Genomic DNA, 15,310 nt, shown 5'->3' on the forward strand with positions numbered 1-15,310 from the left:
GATTTCTCCGTCACACAAATAGGAAAGAGCGAGAGAGAGAGAGAGTGAGAGAGTGAGAAGGCTGAAAACGTAAAGTGTGCGGTGTGCGCTCGTGTGTGAGAGTGTGGTTGTGCAGTGCCAAAGTGTGTTGTTCGAGACGGATCTTTTTACTCGGTGCCTCCTCTGTCCTTGCTGGTCGCAAGAAAAATTTACAAAAAAAAAAAACCGTTGAAACACCGGAGTCTAGGCCTAGGTGTGCCGACTTGTAAGGAAGAACAACAGTAGGAAGCGTCACCCCAGTACCAATCAATCCTCAGCACAACGATGGCGTGCGCAACGTTAAAACGCTCGCTTGACTGGGAAAGCCTAAACCAGCGGCCAACGAAACGGCGAAGATGTCATCCGTTCGGTAGCCCCAGTCAGAGTTCATCTGCTTCCGCCTCCTCCCCATCGTCATCGGCCTCATCTTCCACATCCGTTGCGGCGGCCGCTGCTGCCGCTTCGATGCGCGTCATGGAACCGAAACCGTCGCCTTTTGCAGAAGCCACCTGTTCCAAACTGACACCAGGTGAGTGCATTGTATATCTGGGACGATTAGTGTAGGGAGGGCTTGTTTTTTGCTTCTGCTTTTTAGGTTCTTTCAATGCGAGCAGACGGTTTTTTTTTGTTAAGGTCCCAGGAAGGAAGTTAAAAAACAAAATTTCTAGGTCCTGTAGTCCTTCGCGGTACACAAAACTGGAGTATGTCCATTAGAAGAGCCTAAACATGATTATATACGAGGAGCCTGTTTTATGTATTTCTGGCTACAAACTACCGGCCGTTGGTTGTGTGGAGCTAAGACCTGATGGGAATTTCTCACGATTTTTCCATTAATACGGGGTTATTCGTAGAAAAGTAATATACCTCGCTTTCCCTGTTGCATTGGTGGTCAATAGTGAAGAGCAAAAACGTGAGGAAAATTGCGGAAAAAAACCAAAGTACCGTGTGTATTTTTCCTACACCAGCCAGCCTATGTATTCCCTATAGTAGTGGACAAACGTACATACACACGGAAACACCAAGCTGGCATGAATTTTGACCCCGATGGCATTAATATAAATGGGAGTTGGCGGCGCAAGACGAGGATAGAGGCAGCATGTCATGTCCTGTCGAATAATGTATTGCATGCTGCAGTCAGTCTCCCCTTACATGCTTATCAATTCGTGGTGTTTTGTTGCACATTCTCCCCTTTTCCACCGCTTTGTTTCAATGCCTTTTTCCTTCATGTCACCCGCCGGCTATGTGGGGTTTCTTTCGTTTCGTGTGTATATTTCCAATGCATTATAAATGCATTGACTTGCAATGATTGGAAGTAAAAACGATTTTTGAAGTAAAGCAAACTAGCGACAACACGTCTTGCGATGAATGAAAGAGAGAACCTCCCGCAGGGGTGATTGGTTGCAGATGGTAAATATGTTAATAAAATCCTCTGAACAAGACGACTGACTTGGGGTAATGTTTTCAGGTCCCTTTTAGTACCGGCTATTTAAGGGACCACCATTGTTGGAGAAGATTTGTGTTTTTTTGCTACAAGGCACAGAACAAGTACAACTATGTTTGTGTCTGGTCGTAATGAAACGTAGTACTCTATTACCCCAATGTGATCCGTAAATCATTTGCCACAAGTAACCAAAAACGTATCCTTACCACGTTGGTAATAGAACCCAGCTTAACGAGAGACATCGTTTTCCTTTTTTTGATGGTTAGGCTGCTGGCGAAACATCAGTGTCCAGAAACCTAGGTATAAAAGGCACAATCGTTGGGAAATAATGCTCTAATGTCCGTGAAGAGAGACGCACACTTAGTTTCCCTCGACGGCGAGACGGCATAATGGGTTTTGCGTTTTTATGAAAACTCCGCTCCTGGAGAGATGGTCCGCGCAAACGTATAAACGAAGGGATAGGACACAGGCTGGTTGCGTGTCTGCAATGTGGGGTGTGAACATCCTTCCGTCGACACTATCTCTACTGCGTCACTATACATAAGCCTATGTGTGTACGTTGTGGATGTATAATCAGGCCAATGAGCGTCCTGTGAGGTGGTCCTAATTAAATACAATTTTAATTCTTAAGAGTATGAAAGGCCGTGCTATCAGAAAAAAAAATAAAGCGTTTTAAGAAGATATATTCAGATTTCCCCGAGCTTCTTCAGAATTATTAGATTTTTTTAAATTATATTATAAAGCTCATACAAGTTGCTAAATAATTCGACATTCCTTACTAGTGATACAAAAATAATTTAGCCTTTACTATATGCCATTTCCTTCCCATTGGCTCCATGGCACCTACAAGCGGGGTTTGTTTTGTGCCCCGCGGGAGTCGTATAAGTGAAGCGTGTATGCTATACGTGCGTCTGTCTGTGAGTACATAAACGCGCCCTAAAGCAAAGATTTTTATAGCCCTTGGTTCGTCCGTCCGTTGTCCATCCTTATGCGCGGTGCTGTTGTAGCCTTTACTCCCCCAATGGCAGCTTTCCAGCGGTGTAACTGCGTTTGATTAAAATGTGTCCTCGTTTTTGTCATAATGCGATGCAATTTCTGTAGGATATGTCGGCACATGGGGGTGGTTGGTTGGCTTCAAATGGATGTTCGGGCAAATGAAGATATCCTATCTCTTTGCTACGTTTCCCATAGTGTTTGTTTAGGGATGGCCCGTTCAGAGCAAATACATTACATTTTACGGTAATTGTATGTTAAAGTTTCTTAGCTTTATGTTACGAACCGATCTTGTCCACGTACGTGTCCATGTAAAAGTTGCTCTACAAAGATACAAATGAGGCGATAGATCTGATGGAATAGAAAAGCAACAATAAATTACACAAAAAATAAACGAAATCGATGAATTCTTTTCTTAGAAAACTAATTCTAATATCCTTTTCTTTGTCCTTATTTTATGATTTGGATCGGTAGAAAAAATGGCACAAAATATCACGGAGGAAATTAAAAGACTGCACCGCAGGAAACAGCTCACCTTCAACAGCCACAACGTCGAGCGCATGCAAGATTCCGAATCGAGCGGCTCGGAAATGGGCCCGGACAGTCCCCGCCGACCAGACAGTCCACCGAGCATGGTGAAAAATCCCGAGAAAGCCCTGTTCACCTTCAAGCAGGTAAGTTGCAGGCACAGCTGGTCTCCTTTATATTTTGTTTGAAAAACTTTTTTTACGAAGATCGTCGCGAAAGAAGGAGCCCAATAAAAAAGGAAACACACATTTGCTCCGAAGGATATATTGTGTGCAAAATAAATGAAAAGAAATGCTTTTTGTATAATTGAATATTTTCTATCATATATTTACGATCTGCGCACACACCAGGTACAAATGATCTGCGAACGTATGCTGAAGGAGCGAGAGGATGCCTTGCGGGAACAGTATGATGCAGTACTGACCACAAAACTAGCCGAACAATACGATGCATTTGTGAAGTTCACATACGACCAAATACAGAGACGTTACGAAGCAGCGCCAAGTTGTAAGTGTTGACGGCGGTTTCATACTCGTTTGTTTGCTTTCTATTTTCTTCTTCGCCACTATAATCTCTTCTATCTCATTTTTCAGACCTCTCCTAATCAGGGATCTTTGGGAAATTAAAAATACGTGAAGCATACCCCCTACCCATACCCTGCCCCAACAGCGCTGAAACGAAGGGAAATTCATACAAAATCACAAATAAAAAATAGAGATACACACGCAGAACACACGAACGCGAAATGCAAGGGAGCATTATATGAAGTTATAGCAGCCGCTCTCCTACATCTCTATCCAGACGTATATACATAGCAAGACAAACAGCCGATAAAAATCGTCAGCCGATACACAGCCAAAAACGAATGCATCAAACTCACTAAAAAAAAACACAAGTAAGAATTTACATTTTGCCTAAGATAGGTGATGGGTGAATCGTTCACCTGCATTGTCTCATCTCACAAAAAAGACACGTTCAAGGCGCCGCAGAGTTAATTCCTGCTGCTCGGTTTATATTTTATTAATTTCCATACATTATTTTGCATCTCTTCTTTTCGTTAGTTTGAGCTTAAATTGTTTCCTTTCGTAATAAAAAGCATATATCGTTGATTCCTAATTGCAAAAAGTAAGTGGTATAGTAAATTGCAGACGGATTCTGCAGAGTAAAAGAAATACTTCAGTAAGAACTATCAAAATTAGCCGCATCCGTTATAAAATTTTCTAAATTAAATTCTTTTCAAAAAACTGTTTTTTGTGTAATTCGTGTTGCGTTGTTTATTGAATGAAAGGATTTGTTTTATTGTATGTATATTGCAGAGCCAGAGCCTTTTTTGGTGTCTTTATGTTTTATGGGGCTGTATGGCTGCAAAAATCACTACCACTTTTTTCACAATTGATCTTAATGTTTTTTTTTACAATTTGTTGCAATTCAATATCAATCACCTTAGCCACTAAGTTAGTTCAAATTTCAGTTGTTTGAGTTTTTTTTGTTGGCTTTCTTCTTTTTTGTTTGCATACCCACATTTGTTACACATTAAGAGCTTTTGTTCTCGCTGTCGAACGACGTGACGCGAAAGCATTCTCTCAGTAATTTATTAAGCAAGTCATCAGTCTCCCCCCGCAACGGTTACAATCAGCTTCAAAAAGTGCGCCTTCCTTCGTGTACTGGTTACATACGTTGTCGCGCGCGAATTGGTTCCCTAGTGGTGGATGGCAGGCGAAGACGATACTTTCTTACTGAAATTTTTAGCTCGTAAGATGGTGCGCTTTTCTCTATGCTTTTTGGGGTGGACGAGCTTTCCGAACCAAGATGAAGTGTCGTACCTATAGTCCCGAAGGGAAGAGCGTATGTTTTAGTTAGGTGTAGTCGATATGGGTTCAGTTTAGGTAGTTATCCCGATTGATAAGAAAGCCTTCGTTCATGCAATAGTTCGCTAGACAGCAGAAATTTGACTAAAAATAACTATTTCCTGATTCACTTTTGGTTTTCACTTGTTCTTCAAAATTATTAATTCTGGTAACAGAATGAAAAAACGATAAAAATGAAGTTGAACAACAAATGCAACTGTGTATAACGAAGGGGAACGAAAATGACACAAAAAGTAAGCTCTAATAAAGGGAAACTCTACAACTTACAAGCATAAGAGAAAAGGGAAACACAACCACAAACTATATAGTAAACGCTAAGCAGTAAGGAAGAAAATGAGGGAAAAACAAAACAACGTTAACTGATAAGTCGTTTATATACACGAATATATGTTTTGTATGAAAAAGAAATGAAAACAAAACTTACGTACAGGCAGATAAAAGCAGAAGCGATGAGCAAAGGTAGGTAAGGAAAGTAATTTGCGAAGTAAGTAGTAGTAAAAATAGTGTAACTACGGAACAGTCATCAACGATCGGGCCCGAGGATATGTGCGTGAACAAGTGTAACAATGAGCTGACACAACCTTAAAACCACACGATAGTAGCATGGGTTCGGGAAACCTCAACAGAAAGCAAAACTATAAGTACACAGGAGCAGCAGCAGCAGCAAATAATATACTACTATTACCTACTATTGCAAACTACTATTACTAAATTACTATTTCTATTACTACTGCTAATACTACAATTGCCTAGGAGAGAACGGGGTACACAACACACATACCTGTGGAGTGCACATTATTGGCCTTGGCAGAGTGATGTCGAATGTTTTCCCATTTTCTTTCACTTCTCTCGTAAAGTAAGTGAGCCAATCATTTGCTGCAATTTGTAGATGCAAACGAAACTATAGGATTGTTTTCTTAATTGAAAACTTGGCGCCGTGTAATTACGAAATATGATAGGCGTGATGCATCTCACACTGTGGCCCGCTAGTTGAGTTGAATTAAGTTTCCTTACCCTCGTACCGGGATAGTTTGTAAGGGATAGTAAAAACAGTTCGAAAACAATATAAACACCGAGAAGCATTACTCAATTTTCAATCAAACAATAGCTGCTAGATATCCGCGGGAATAATCACTGTAATTCATCACCTTTGGGTGTGTGTGTTTGTCAACACGGCACGACCTAGAAAGAGAACATTAAAACACCACTATACAAACACAGAACAAAAACTAGCAAAACATCAATATAATAGGCATAAAACAGCAATTATTGCAAGTGGGAATTTAGATCGCGCTGTTGCTTCCGGGAAGATCATAGAATCGGTTACAAATGAGAGCCAAAAACGTGTGCTTTCGGGGCAGACACAGGAATAAAAAGGCAGAAAACGGCAAAAAAAAAAACGGACGATATCAAAGATGTAGCATAACAAAGACGTAATAAGCTCTTAGTGCTCTAGTGTTGCCATAATTTAGTAGTTATAGACAGCAAAATGTCTCTCCGTTTGCTCGACATTTTTCGTTTTTCCTCATTAATAAGCTACACAACTGCGGAGGTGATGATAGTGGGTGGTGGGTGATAGGTGATAGCGATAGGTAGTCTCTAATTCTTAGGACTGCGAGACGATCATTTATATTATTCATCTGCAAAATCAACGACCCCCACAACAAAACGATCTCCTCTCATACGGTGATTAACGGTTGCAAGTTGGAATATTGTTTTTATTCCTGTTCGAAGCATTACAAAATACGACACAAGGAAATATATGAATATAGAAGACAGCTTAAAAGAAATTCTCCCCCCCCCCCTCCCTCCACCCCACAAATTGCTACCACATAAACTCTATTTGGCAAACACATTAGAAAACAAGCGGTTTATATTTTTATTATTTTTTGCAGTGATAATACAGGCAAACAAACAAGCGATAGTAAGAAGTACATAGCTAACGAGCGTAAAAGAGGAATAAACAAGAAAGAACACCCAGGAAATGAATCCAGGAAAGTAAAAAAACAATGCTGATTGATGATAAAATCGATGATATGCGATCAACCTTAGGACTGTAAGCAAGCGCGCTATCGTACGTATATATATATATACACATGTATCTTCTAAGGACAGTTTAGGGGGTCCACCATCGGCGAATGTGTGATGGAAAGGGAAGTGGAACATTGCAACAAGACATTTGCTGCTTTAAAACCAGCGAATAGCAGTAGCAGTCGTACTAAGCTAAGCAGCGAATACAATTTAAGCTAACTAACAGGAAAACAAGAAGTAACACACCATAAGCAAATAAAACACACGAAACAAACGGCGCACTCTTTTTTCGACATGGAGAGAGAGAGAGCGCGTGGCGCAAAAAAGCGCGATATTGGTAAAAAAAGGGAATGGAGTTTGTGATTTTCTTTCTACAAAGCTAGTTGATGACTATAAAAGCGGTGTTATGTGACTTGGTCAACAGATTCGTTTCTTTTACTAATGCTCAAAGGGTCTTGGTCTGGCCATTACTGACTTGCTTGATTTGATTTTTCCTTTGGCTGGATGGATGGGATTCAATACTCGGCCCAGCTGTGTTCTGAAAAATATCATAGTTCTATCTAAATATCTTCTTCAAGTAAATCGTCTCAGGAAACCCCTTCACGAGTTTAATTTAAATTTTATAACTTTTGAAATACACTTGAAGGGTTAAATCCATAAGACGCTCATCCCACTGTGCAGCTAGAACCAACAAAGTTTCAAACCCTATCCTATAAACGTTCCCCAAGAGCAGGTCAACAAGCAGAAGAAAAATAAAACTAAGAAAGCACATTTTGACAGCTCTCGTTGGTAAACTTTGAAAACGTGTTTACCGGGACAAGTGGCGGAGCAGATTCGGTAAATTGTAATATTATTTCGCCTCCGTGCACACCATGGATATCGTAAAGGAGGTGCTGGAGAAGCAGCAGCAGACACTGCAAAAGTACAAACCGATCACGGTGGAAAAACCCTTGGAACCGTCGATCGATGTGGGCCACATGATGGTGAGCGACCCGAACTACTTCGACGATGAACAGATGAAGTAAGTTTTCTACTGTCGCGCACAAAGCATTGGCTCTGAATAATAAACATTTAACACCTTTTGTGCAGAGCGGACCGTGAAAAGTATGTGCTTGATTTGACCCGTGATAATGTGCAGCTACTGATAAACAGCATCTGGCAGCTGCCGACCGAGCGTGTCGAGGAATCGATCGTTGCTAAGCTACCAGAAGCGAAAGCTCCCTTGCCGCGTGCACGCAAACTACCCGTCCCGAAGCCGCTTACCAAGTGGGAAGAGTTTGCCAAGAAGAAGGGCATCAAAAAGCGAACGCGCGAGAAGAAGGTTTACGATCCGGTGCTGGACAAATGGGTACCGACGTACGGCTACCAGCGATACAAGGCGGAAAAGGAGAAGGATTGGGTGTTGGAGGTACCACAGAGCGATCCGTACCGGGACATGTTCAAGGAGAAGCGCGATCTGCGTATCGAGCGGGTGGCTAAGAATGAGGTAGCCCGTATGAAGAACATTGCCCGGGCGAAGAAAATCGCTACCCCTCGGACGGGTTTTGTGGGACCAGAGTCAGCATCCGCTAAGCAGGTAGGGCTTTAAACACACTTTTCATAGGATGATGAAACAAAAATGGCATAATTGTGCTTCTCCTCTTAGCTCATCACTGCGTCCAATATTGCGAAAGCATCGACAGCATCGGTGGGAGTGTTCCAGGAATCTCTACCGAACGATAAACAGGCTCGCGGTATCGGTGTCAAGGAACTGATGCCGGGCGAAAAGCGTAAGAAGAAGACGTCCTCACTTGCCGGTGAAAAACGGCGCAACATGGAAATAGTGACGAAAGTGTTGAACAAGAAGCCTAAGATCGATGTCGATCGAGCGATTTCGCTACAGAAGGCAGAAGCACGTGCAGAGTACGTATCCATCGGTAGCTGATCAGATTTTGTTCACTCCTTTAATTATTAATTTGTTTTTTATTTCAGACGCGAAGAGGATGACGGTGTTAACGAAGGCACCAGAAAGAAAGCTGGAAAGGGTGGCAAAAAGGCGAAAGCATTCAGCCGAAAAAAGCCAAAGGGTGGTCAAGGAAAGAGAAACCATAGCAAGCGTGCGGTCGGTCGGAAACGCCGTTAAACCGTGCGGGAGCTTTGGATGGAAAATGGTAAAAAAACAAAACACATTTAATATAATTGAATATATAACATTTATATTAACAACTATCGTAAGTTCTAGAACGATAACATTTTTGTGTAAAAAAAAAAAAACAAGTGCATGAGAAATTTTCATAAGCATCAATGGATCTAGGAATAAATATAAACCTACAAAAAATAATTCCACGTTTCAAACGTAGGTTAAATAGTTAGAAACGTTGGTTTAAACACTCAAAGGACTAGGCAAATATCGATCTCTATAGAACACTGGGTCGCTATTGCGTCATTGGAATAGTAGTGTTGGTTGTAGGAAGAAACAAACCTCAATCTATTTCATGCCGCATCGCAGTGGGTGAAGGACATCCTCTGATATCCTAGCCCAACTAGGAAAGCAACTAACCAGTGTGTGTCAATCATTAAGGTGCAAATCGTATTTGTTTTTCCATTTGGCCAGGGGTGAAAGTTCACATACCACCACCCCAAAGTGTCCGCATTGAAACATCCGCAAATATCCTTACCGAAACCGGCACAACAGAAACGAAGCGGCCGAAGGTACGTGTGTGTTTGTGTGTAAATGTGTTTTTTTTTCGCTGCATATTCTACAACTGTCAGTCGGTTGTCAAAGAATTGGGATCGTTTTTTGCAGGGAGCAAAGAAAAAAGGAAAGCACAAAACATAACACCATGCCCGTGGCGTAGGGAGGAAGGTTGAAACATGGTTCCAAACTCTCCGGATCGAACGTAGAGCGCGAATATCGTCCCCGCCTTATCGCGTTATCGGTGAGAAGCAGTTTCCCACTCAACATTATTCAACCAATTGCACGCAATACCAGCACACTGATACGCGGATATGCTGCTGCTGCACTGGTTTCGATAATTAGACCCGGTTTGTCATTACGGAAGAACTGAGGAGCAAGTAGCAGCGCAGCAGCAGTGCAATCGTCATACGGACGGAAAAGGAATGGAGCTGTGAATAGATTAAAGAGCTTGTAACCAAAAAAAAAAAAAAAACTTCCATTATCCTCTTTACCCGAGGGTATGTGTGGTTCGTGTACTTGTGCTCCGTCGTGGCCGACTGTCCAGTCGTCGTGTTGAGAGCGCCCACAGTGTTTTCTACGTCGCAGTGCAGACGCGGAGGACAACAAACCCGAGAATACCAAAGCATCTTCCTACGATGAGTACGCTGTTCGCACGCGTATTCAGGCAGGCTTGGGCCACATTCGAACAAACGGCCACATCCGATGGCAAGTTTGCTACCAATCTGCACGCGCTACACCGTCTAGTCGGTCAGCTAACGCTCGCGGACATCGGGCTCGAACCTTCGCTCGTTGCCACGGAAACGTTCCAGCAACCATCCAAAGCACCCTGCACCTACGTTGGTGTGTTCGAGAACGATCGGTTTGCTATGTCCGTGTTTGTGCTGCGGGAAAACTACACCATGCCATTGCATGACCACCCGCAGATGCACGGTCTGCTGCGGGTCGTTTCCGGTGCGGTGCAAATCTGCAGCTACAGTGAGGTGGCCCGCCGCGACACGGTAGAGCCGAAGGATGGCAAACTCCGGCGGCATGTGCTGGTTGTGGCCGAACCGGAAAAGATTATCAGCTCGTCGGCCGGTGACTGTGCCGTGCTGACACCTACCGAGCGTAACTTTCACGAGATAACGGCAATCGGTGGACCGGCTGCGTTCTTCGACATTCTTAGCCCGCCGTACAATCTGTCCAGCCAGCCGCAATACTTTTTCTACCGGAAGGTGCCGGTACCGCGCCATTTGGCGGAGATGGAACCGCACGGGTTCGGTGGACCCAACATCCGGCCGGCACAGGAGGACGAGCGACCACGGTACGTGCTGGAGACGATTCCCAACCCGGAACACTACTACTGTGATACGGTGCAGTACAGCACGCCGGAGTTTATGTACCGTCCGGAGATGGGAGGCACCACATCGACGTCTTCGTCAGATGTGAATGTCTAGAGCACCGGAAGGGAACGCTCGGATATGAATGGCGATTTTGAATAGTACTTTGCTACTAGCGGAAGGAACATTTCCCCAGGGCTTGTGGTTTTCTTTTTTGTTGAATTTGTTAATTTGTTTTATTTCCCCCCCTAATAGTAGTGTATTAGAAACGGTGCGCCATTGCTGCATCGATTTAGCCCTAGACATCACACAAGCTTTTCAGCGCCCACGATGGTTGCTTCGATGAAAAATCAGTCGCAAACATCAGTTGCACGCCGAATAGCAAATGCAACTACAATGCATGCAAGCTCATATTAAATAAAACCAAATTTAATTCTACAACTAGCAAATAGAGAGACAGAACAGCAAAAGAAAATTGCCCGCGAACCGCGATGACTAAGTGATCATCCCCTTTTGTAAAAGCGAGGTCGTTTATTTAACTTATTTAAAGCTTCGTTCGCCGTTAAACAGCAGCAACAGTGTGTCGTAGATCGTAAAGTAAAACGCGGACGTACAGCCGGCCTTCAGCAACGATGGCAGCAACCCTTTGTACAGGCCCCGCAAACCCTCACCCCGTGCGACCTGCACCAGACAGTGTATCATATGCCGGCAGACAAAGTGCTGTCCGAACGTTTGCCGGCTTTGGGCGAATCCCTGTATCTGTAGTCTTTTTTTCGTCAAATCCAACGGATAGACGAGCAGTTTGGTGCAGAAGCCGGCCAATCCACCACAGACAAACAGCTCACCGGACGTTAGCTGTGCTTCCTGTGGCAATCCTTCCAGCCGCTTCACGATCGTACCGAACAGATTGTAAAACATAAACTGTCCTCCGGCTAACGGGGCAATCTGTAGCATGGCAGGTCCAACACCGCGGTATAATCCGCGCACTCCCTCGTGCCGGTAGATCTGTCCCAGTCCTTGTAGTGCGTTGCGATAGCCTCGGCCAGGATCTTGTGAAACGAGGCGCGTTCTTATTACGTCCAGTGGCATGATCGTAAGCGCTGCAAAGGAACCACTACATGCACCACACAGAAACTGTCGTCCTTGGTCGTGTCCATCGAGCAGTGGTAGATCGCGCAATAATCGGTTAAATCGTTCGTAGAAAGAAAACTGTGCCACACCGTACACGAGTGACAAGACCTGGGCCGGGTTGTGTCCCTTCCAGAAGGCTAGAAGTCCTTCTTCGCGGTAAATGCAGGCAACCGTTTGTGTCATCGAACGATACTTGGAACGGGTAGATCCGGCCTTGATCGGTTCGACCTGTAGCTGAAGACGAATCTTCAGTACATCCAGTGGCTGACAGATGAAGCGTGTGATGCAGCCAGTTAATCCACCGGCCAGTCCGGCATATCGGGTATCGCTGTGCTTTTCGCGGTCCATCCTCAGCGTCGAGATGATGTGATGTGTGCGTCCGTTTGTATGTGTGTGCGTAAATTTTCGGTACGTCGTTCCAAACGTTTGGGTTACATCACCTTTTTTCCGCCACGCAACAACGGACGACTATCGGTGCGGGTGAGTAACTATACTGACCTTGCTAATCATCATCAGCTGTTTTTGTTCCCTATGGCTGCCCTTTTGCGTACTACGAAAGCTGGAAAGCCGTGGTGGTTGGTTGATTTTTCGGCAGCAGCAATTGTTAGCTTGCGCTCGGTACGTATTTCCAAACTAAAATGATAACGCAAAAATGACACAAGACATTTGCGTAGCGATCGAAGTAAACAATGCGCACGTTTTGTTTTCATTCGATCTCTTTTAGGCAACGATTGTGTCGTGCTCCTCGCACACTTACATATGATCGCGGCACGGGCAAAGCAAGCACAACAAAAAGCACGTGGAAAGGGCAATGGTAGTGTATTCTTAATAGTGTAGGGAAAATAGCTGGAAAAAAGGAACGGAACGGAACTTTTTTGCTATGTTCGAACCGAAAAGGCCTACGCCAGTCCTTACTCGTGGGGTTTGGGTGTTTTGCAAAACCATCATTCAAATTATTGATTTTAAGACAAAAAACTTTTACGTACCTTTCCAACAAGAGCAACAAAAAGTGTACTTAAGTATCATTTTAAATTTTTTATTTTCAGTTTCTTAACATCGTTTTGTTAAATGATTTGTTTTTGTATTTGAACTTTTAATCACTATCACCTCTTGTGTAGATCGTTTCGTTTCTTCGCTTGAACTTCTTGACTGGTGTCGGGTTGGCCAGGTCCGTTTGCTGCCGAGGGCTAGACAGATTAAGATCATCAACGGCGAGAACCGATTCCGACAAGGTAGATGTACTGTTATTGCCCATTTTCTGCGGCGTTGGATTACTTGCTACACTGCAGTTAGGTGTCGAATCGTTCAACGTTGTCGAAAGGTCTGATTCTTGTGCATCCGGCTGTCTCCATTTCGGTTGGGGCAGGACAGATGAAAGCGAAAGTTTTGGCTGTATTATTGGAGAGATGTTTGCCGCTTCCGTTTCATCTTTCCGTTCATCGTCTGTAACGTGAGACTCTTCGTTCTCATCGACGTCTAGTTCATCGGCGTTCGAAAGTCTCGACATTTCATTATTCATCGATTGTTGATTTTCCTTCTTATTTGTCTCAGGCTGTGGATCAACGTACGTGGACGTGTTAAGCTTTTTCCCCGTCATCAACATTGCAAGCTGCAATGGATCATCAATGTTTAGCTTATCGCAAAAGGACGTCGTTTGGGGGTTCAAAAATGCTTGCGGTTGCTCGACCGATCGCATATCCATTGCACCCTCATCCGGTTGGTAAGATTCGGCTATACGGACAAAATTATCCGGAATTGTGAGATCGTTATTAAATCGCTCCATCACCTTCGCCTTTTCCTCCTCGGTTGGGGTGAAATTAAATCGCTCATCGGATCCTTCCCCTGGCATGTAACCGTTGGAAGTTCTGATGCTTATAAGATGATTCGTTAGGTTCAATATCGTCAGCCATTCCAAATCGTACTTCAATCGAACGGGTGTAGACACGTCATTGTCTTTCTTCCCTTTCTTTTCCTCGTCATCGCACGCTGTAGGGATGTCCAGAATCTGTAGAAACCGCCGTTTCGGCAGACATTTGTCCAGGGCTAGAAATTTTGTTACATTTCCCTCGGAATGTGACACCAGGGCTGCAAATTTGCAGTGCAAATGGGCCGCAAACCAGTACGGTGGTTGAAGCTTCCGCAGTAAATCTTCGCACGGTGCACTGCCCAGCCTGTTGCTTTCAATGTCCTCCCGGAATGCTGGCTTGAAACGTAACAGCTGCGTTTCATTGCCGTGCCTTGTGACGCCACGAGGCCAATCATGCGATAGCATTACGTCGACTGTTGGCGTTAGTTGTCTCAATCGAAACACATCAATTTGACGCTGATGATAAACACTTCGCTTACTGCCCTCATCGTACGGTGGGAACTCAAAACGACCTTTCAGAAAGTCGTGCCCCTTGAAGATGCCAGATATGCCACCGATGCGTATTCCGTTGCAGTCGACAACACCGGCATACCCGAGGTAGTAAATGTTGGGTGCTACCCATCCACCGTAGGGTAGTTCTTGCAGATAGTTGGACGCCTCGTGGTTACCTCCGATGAAGAGCGTTAAGATGGGTGCGCTTTTCTCGCCACTATAGTACCTGACAGGGTAAAAAACATGTTAATCACATCACACAAAAAAAAACAATACTACCTACTTGTAGAAACTACACATATCCAAATGTTTCTGCGGAACGGCCATACACTGCAGATCCTGGAGGTTGCGCGTAGATTGAAAGTCTCCACAGCAGATTAACAGATCAACCGTAATGTTTTGCTCCTTCTGTATCGATCCAATTAGATCGTATATCTTTTCCAGCTCACCATGAGCACATCCTTCGATCGCTATTTTCATTGCAAAAAGCGTTATTTAAAGTCCAGATTGATGAAGTAGGCGGCCACTCTTAGCTTTTGTTGTTTGTTGATTACCGGCAGCAGAAAAAGCAAAGAAAAACATTCAATTGTCATAAATTCGGTACATTCACGCGATTGTGCTATATTTTTCACTGGACCAAACATCGTTGCACCGTATTTCGAGCAAATATTGCTCGATATTCGGCACGGTAGGAATCATTCGAACACGATTTTGGCCAAAAGTACACCACGCATTCGAGCACTTTGTCGTTAAACTACAAACTGTCAACGGAAATTTTGTTGAAATGCTTGATATGACGCCAACTGCATACGAGAAAGAACGATTTGGTTCAACCGTCGCGTAAACAGTGAAGGAAAAGGTTGCAATAGATTAAAAAATTGAGATAAATTAATCGTACGTGCATCCAAGTATACATAGTTTGTGAAGTGAAGTGATACCGAAAAG

General features: G+C 43.8%; 6 protein-coding genes across 6 annotated transcripts in view; 4 read left to right on the forward strand and 2 right to left on the reverse strand.

The window, feature by feature from the left end:
- LOC126563232 (trafficking protein particle complex subunit 1) overlaps positions 1 to 15,310 on the forward strand; it is a 117,445-nt gene that overhangs the window by 14,990 nt on the left and 87,145 nt on the right. The window lies entirely within an intron of this gene.
- On the forward strand, positions 260 to 3,633 carry LOC126563030 (akirin). The gene is made up of 4 exons (XM_050219638.1): positions 260 to 547; positions 2,927 to 3,126; positions 3,331 to 3,487; positions 3,574 to 3,633. The coding sequence occupies exons 1-4, from the start codon at positions 304 to 306 to the stop codon at positions 3,582 to 3,584; spliced, it is 612 nt and encodes a 203-aa protein (XP_050075595.1). The 5' UTR covers positions 260 to 303; the 3' UTR covers positions 3,585 to 3,633.
- The window catches only part of LOC126562538 (ribosome biogenesis regulatory protein homolog), a 416,320-nt gene continuing 408,737 nt past the window's right edge, over positions 7,728 to 15,310 (forward strand). The window contains exons 1-4 of the mRNA XM_050219083.1: positions 7,728 to 7,900; positions 7,969 to 8,455; positions 8,525 to 8,781; positions 8,851 to 9,004. Of these exons, the coding sequence (XP_050075040.1) occupies positions 7,752 to 7,900; positions 7,969 to 8,455; positions 8,525 to 8,781; positions 8,851 to 9,001 (1,044 nt within the window). The 5' untranslated portion in view covers positions 7,728 to 7,751 and the 3' untranslated portion in view covers positions 9,002 to 9,004. The remainder of the gene's footprint in view (positions 7,901 to 7,968; positions 8,456 to 8,524; positions 8,782 to 8,850; positions 9,005 to 15,310) is intronic.
- LOC126562810 (2-aminoethanethiol dioxygenase) lies at positions 10,188 to 10,992 on the forward strand. Its single transcript, XM_050219393.1, has one exon. It carries the CDS (start codon positions 10,192 to 10,194, stop codon positions 10,990 to 10,992), a length of 801 nt encoding a protein of 266 aa, XP_050075350.1. The 5' UTR covers positions 10,188 to 10,191.
- LOC126562660 (mitochondrial thiamine pyrophosphate carrier-like) lies at positions 11,388 to 12,413 on the reverse strand. Its single transcript, XM_050219223.1, has one exon. The coding sequence runs from the start codon at positions 12,352 to 12,354 to the stop codon at positions 11,416 to 11,418; it is 939 nt and encodes a 312-aa protein (XP_050075180.1). The 5' UTR covers positions 12,355 to 12,413; the 3' UTR covers positions 11,388 to 11,415.
- Positions 13,100 to 14,871, reverse strand: LOC126561951 (lariat debranching enzyme). Its single transcript, XM_050218340.1, has 2 exons — positions 14,649 to 14,871; positions 13,100 to 14,591 (listed from the first exon to the last, which is right to left on the reverse strand). The coding sequence occupies exons 1-2, from the start codon at positions 14,843 to 14,845 to the stop codon at positions 13,100 to 13,102; spliced, it is 1,689 nt and encodes a 562-aa protein (XP_050074297.1). The 5' UTR covers positions 14,846 to 14,871.

Source organism: Anopheles maculipalpis, chromosome 3RL (genome assembly GCF_943734695.1).
Source record: "Anopheles maculipalpis chromosome 3RL, idAnoMacuDA_375_x, whole genome shotgun sequence".
NCBI lineage: Eukaryota > Metazoa > Arthropoda > Insecta > Diptera > Culicidae > Anopheles > Anopheles maculipalpis.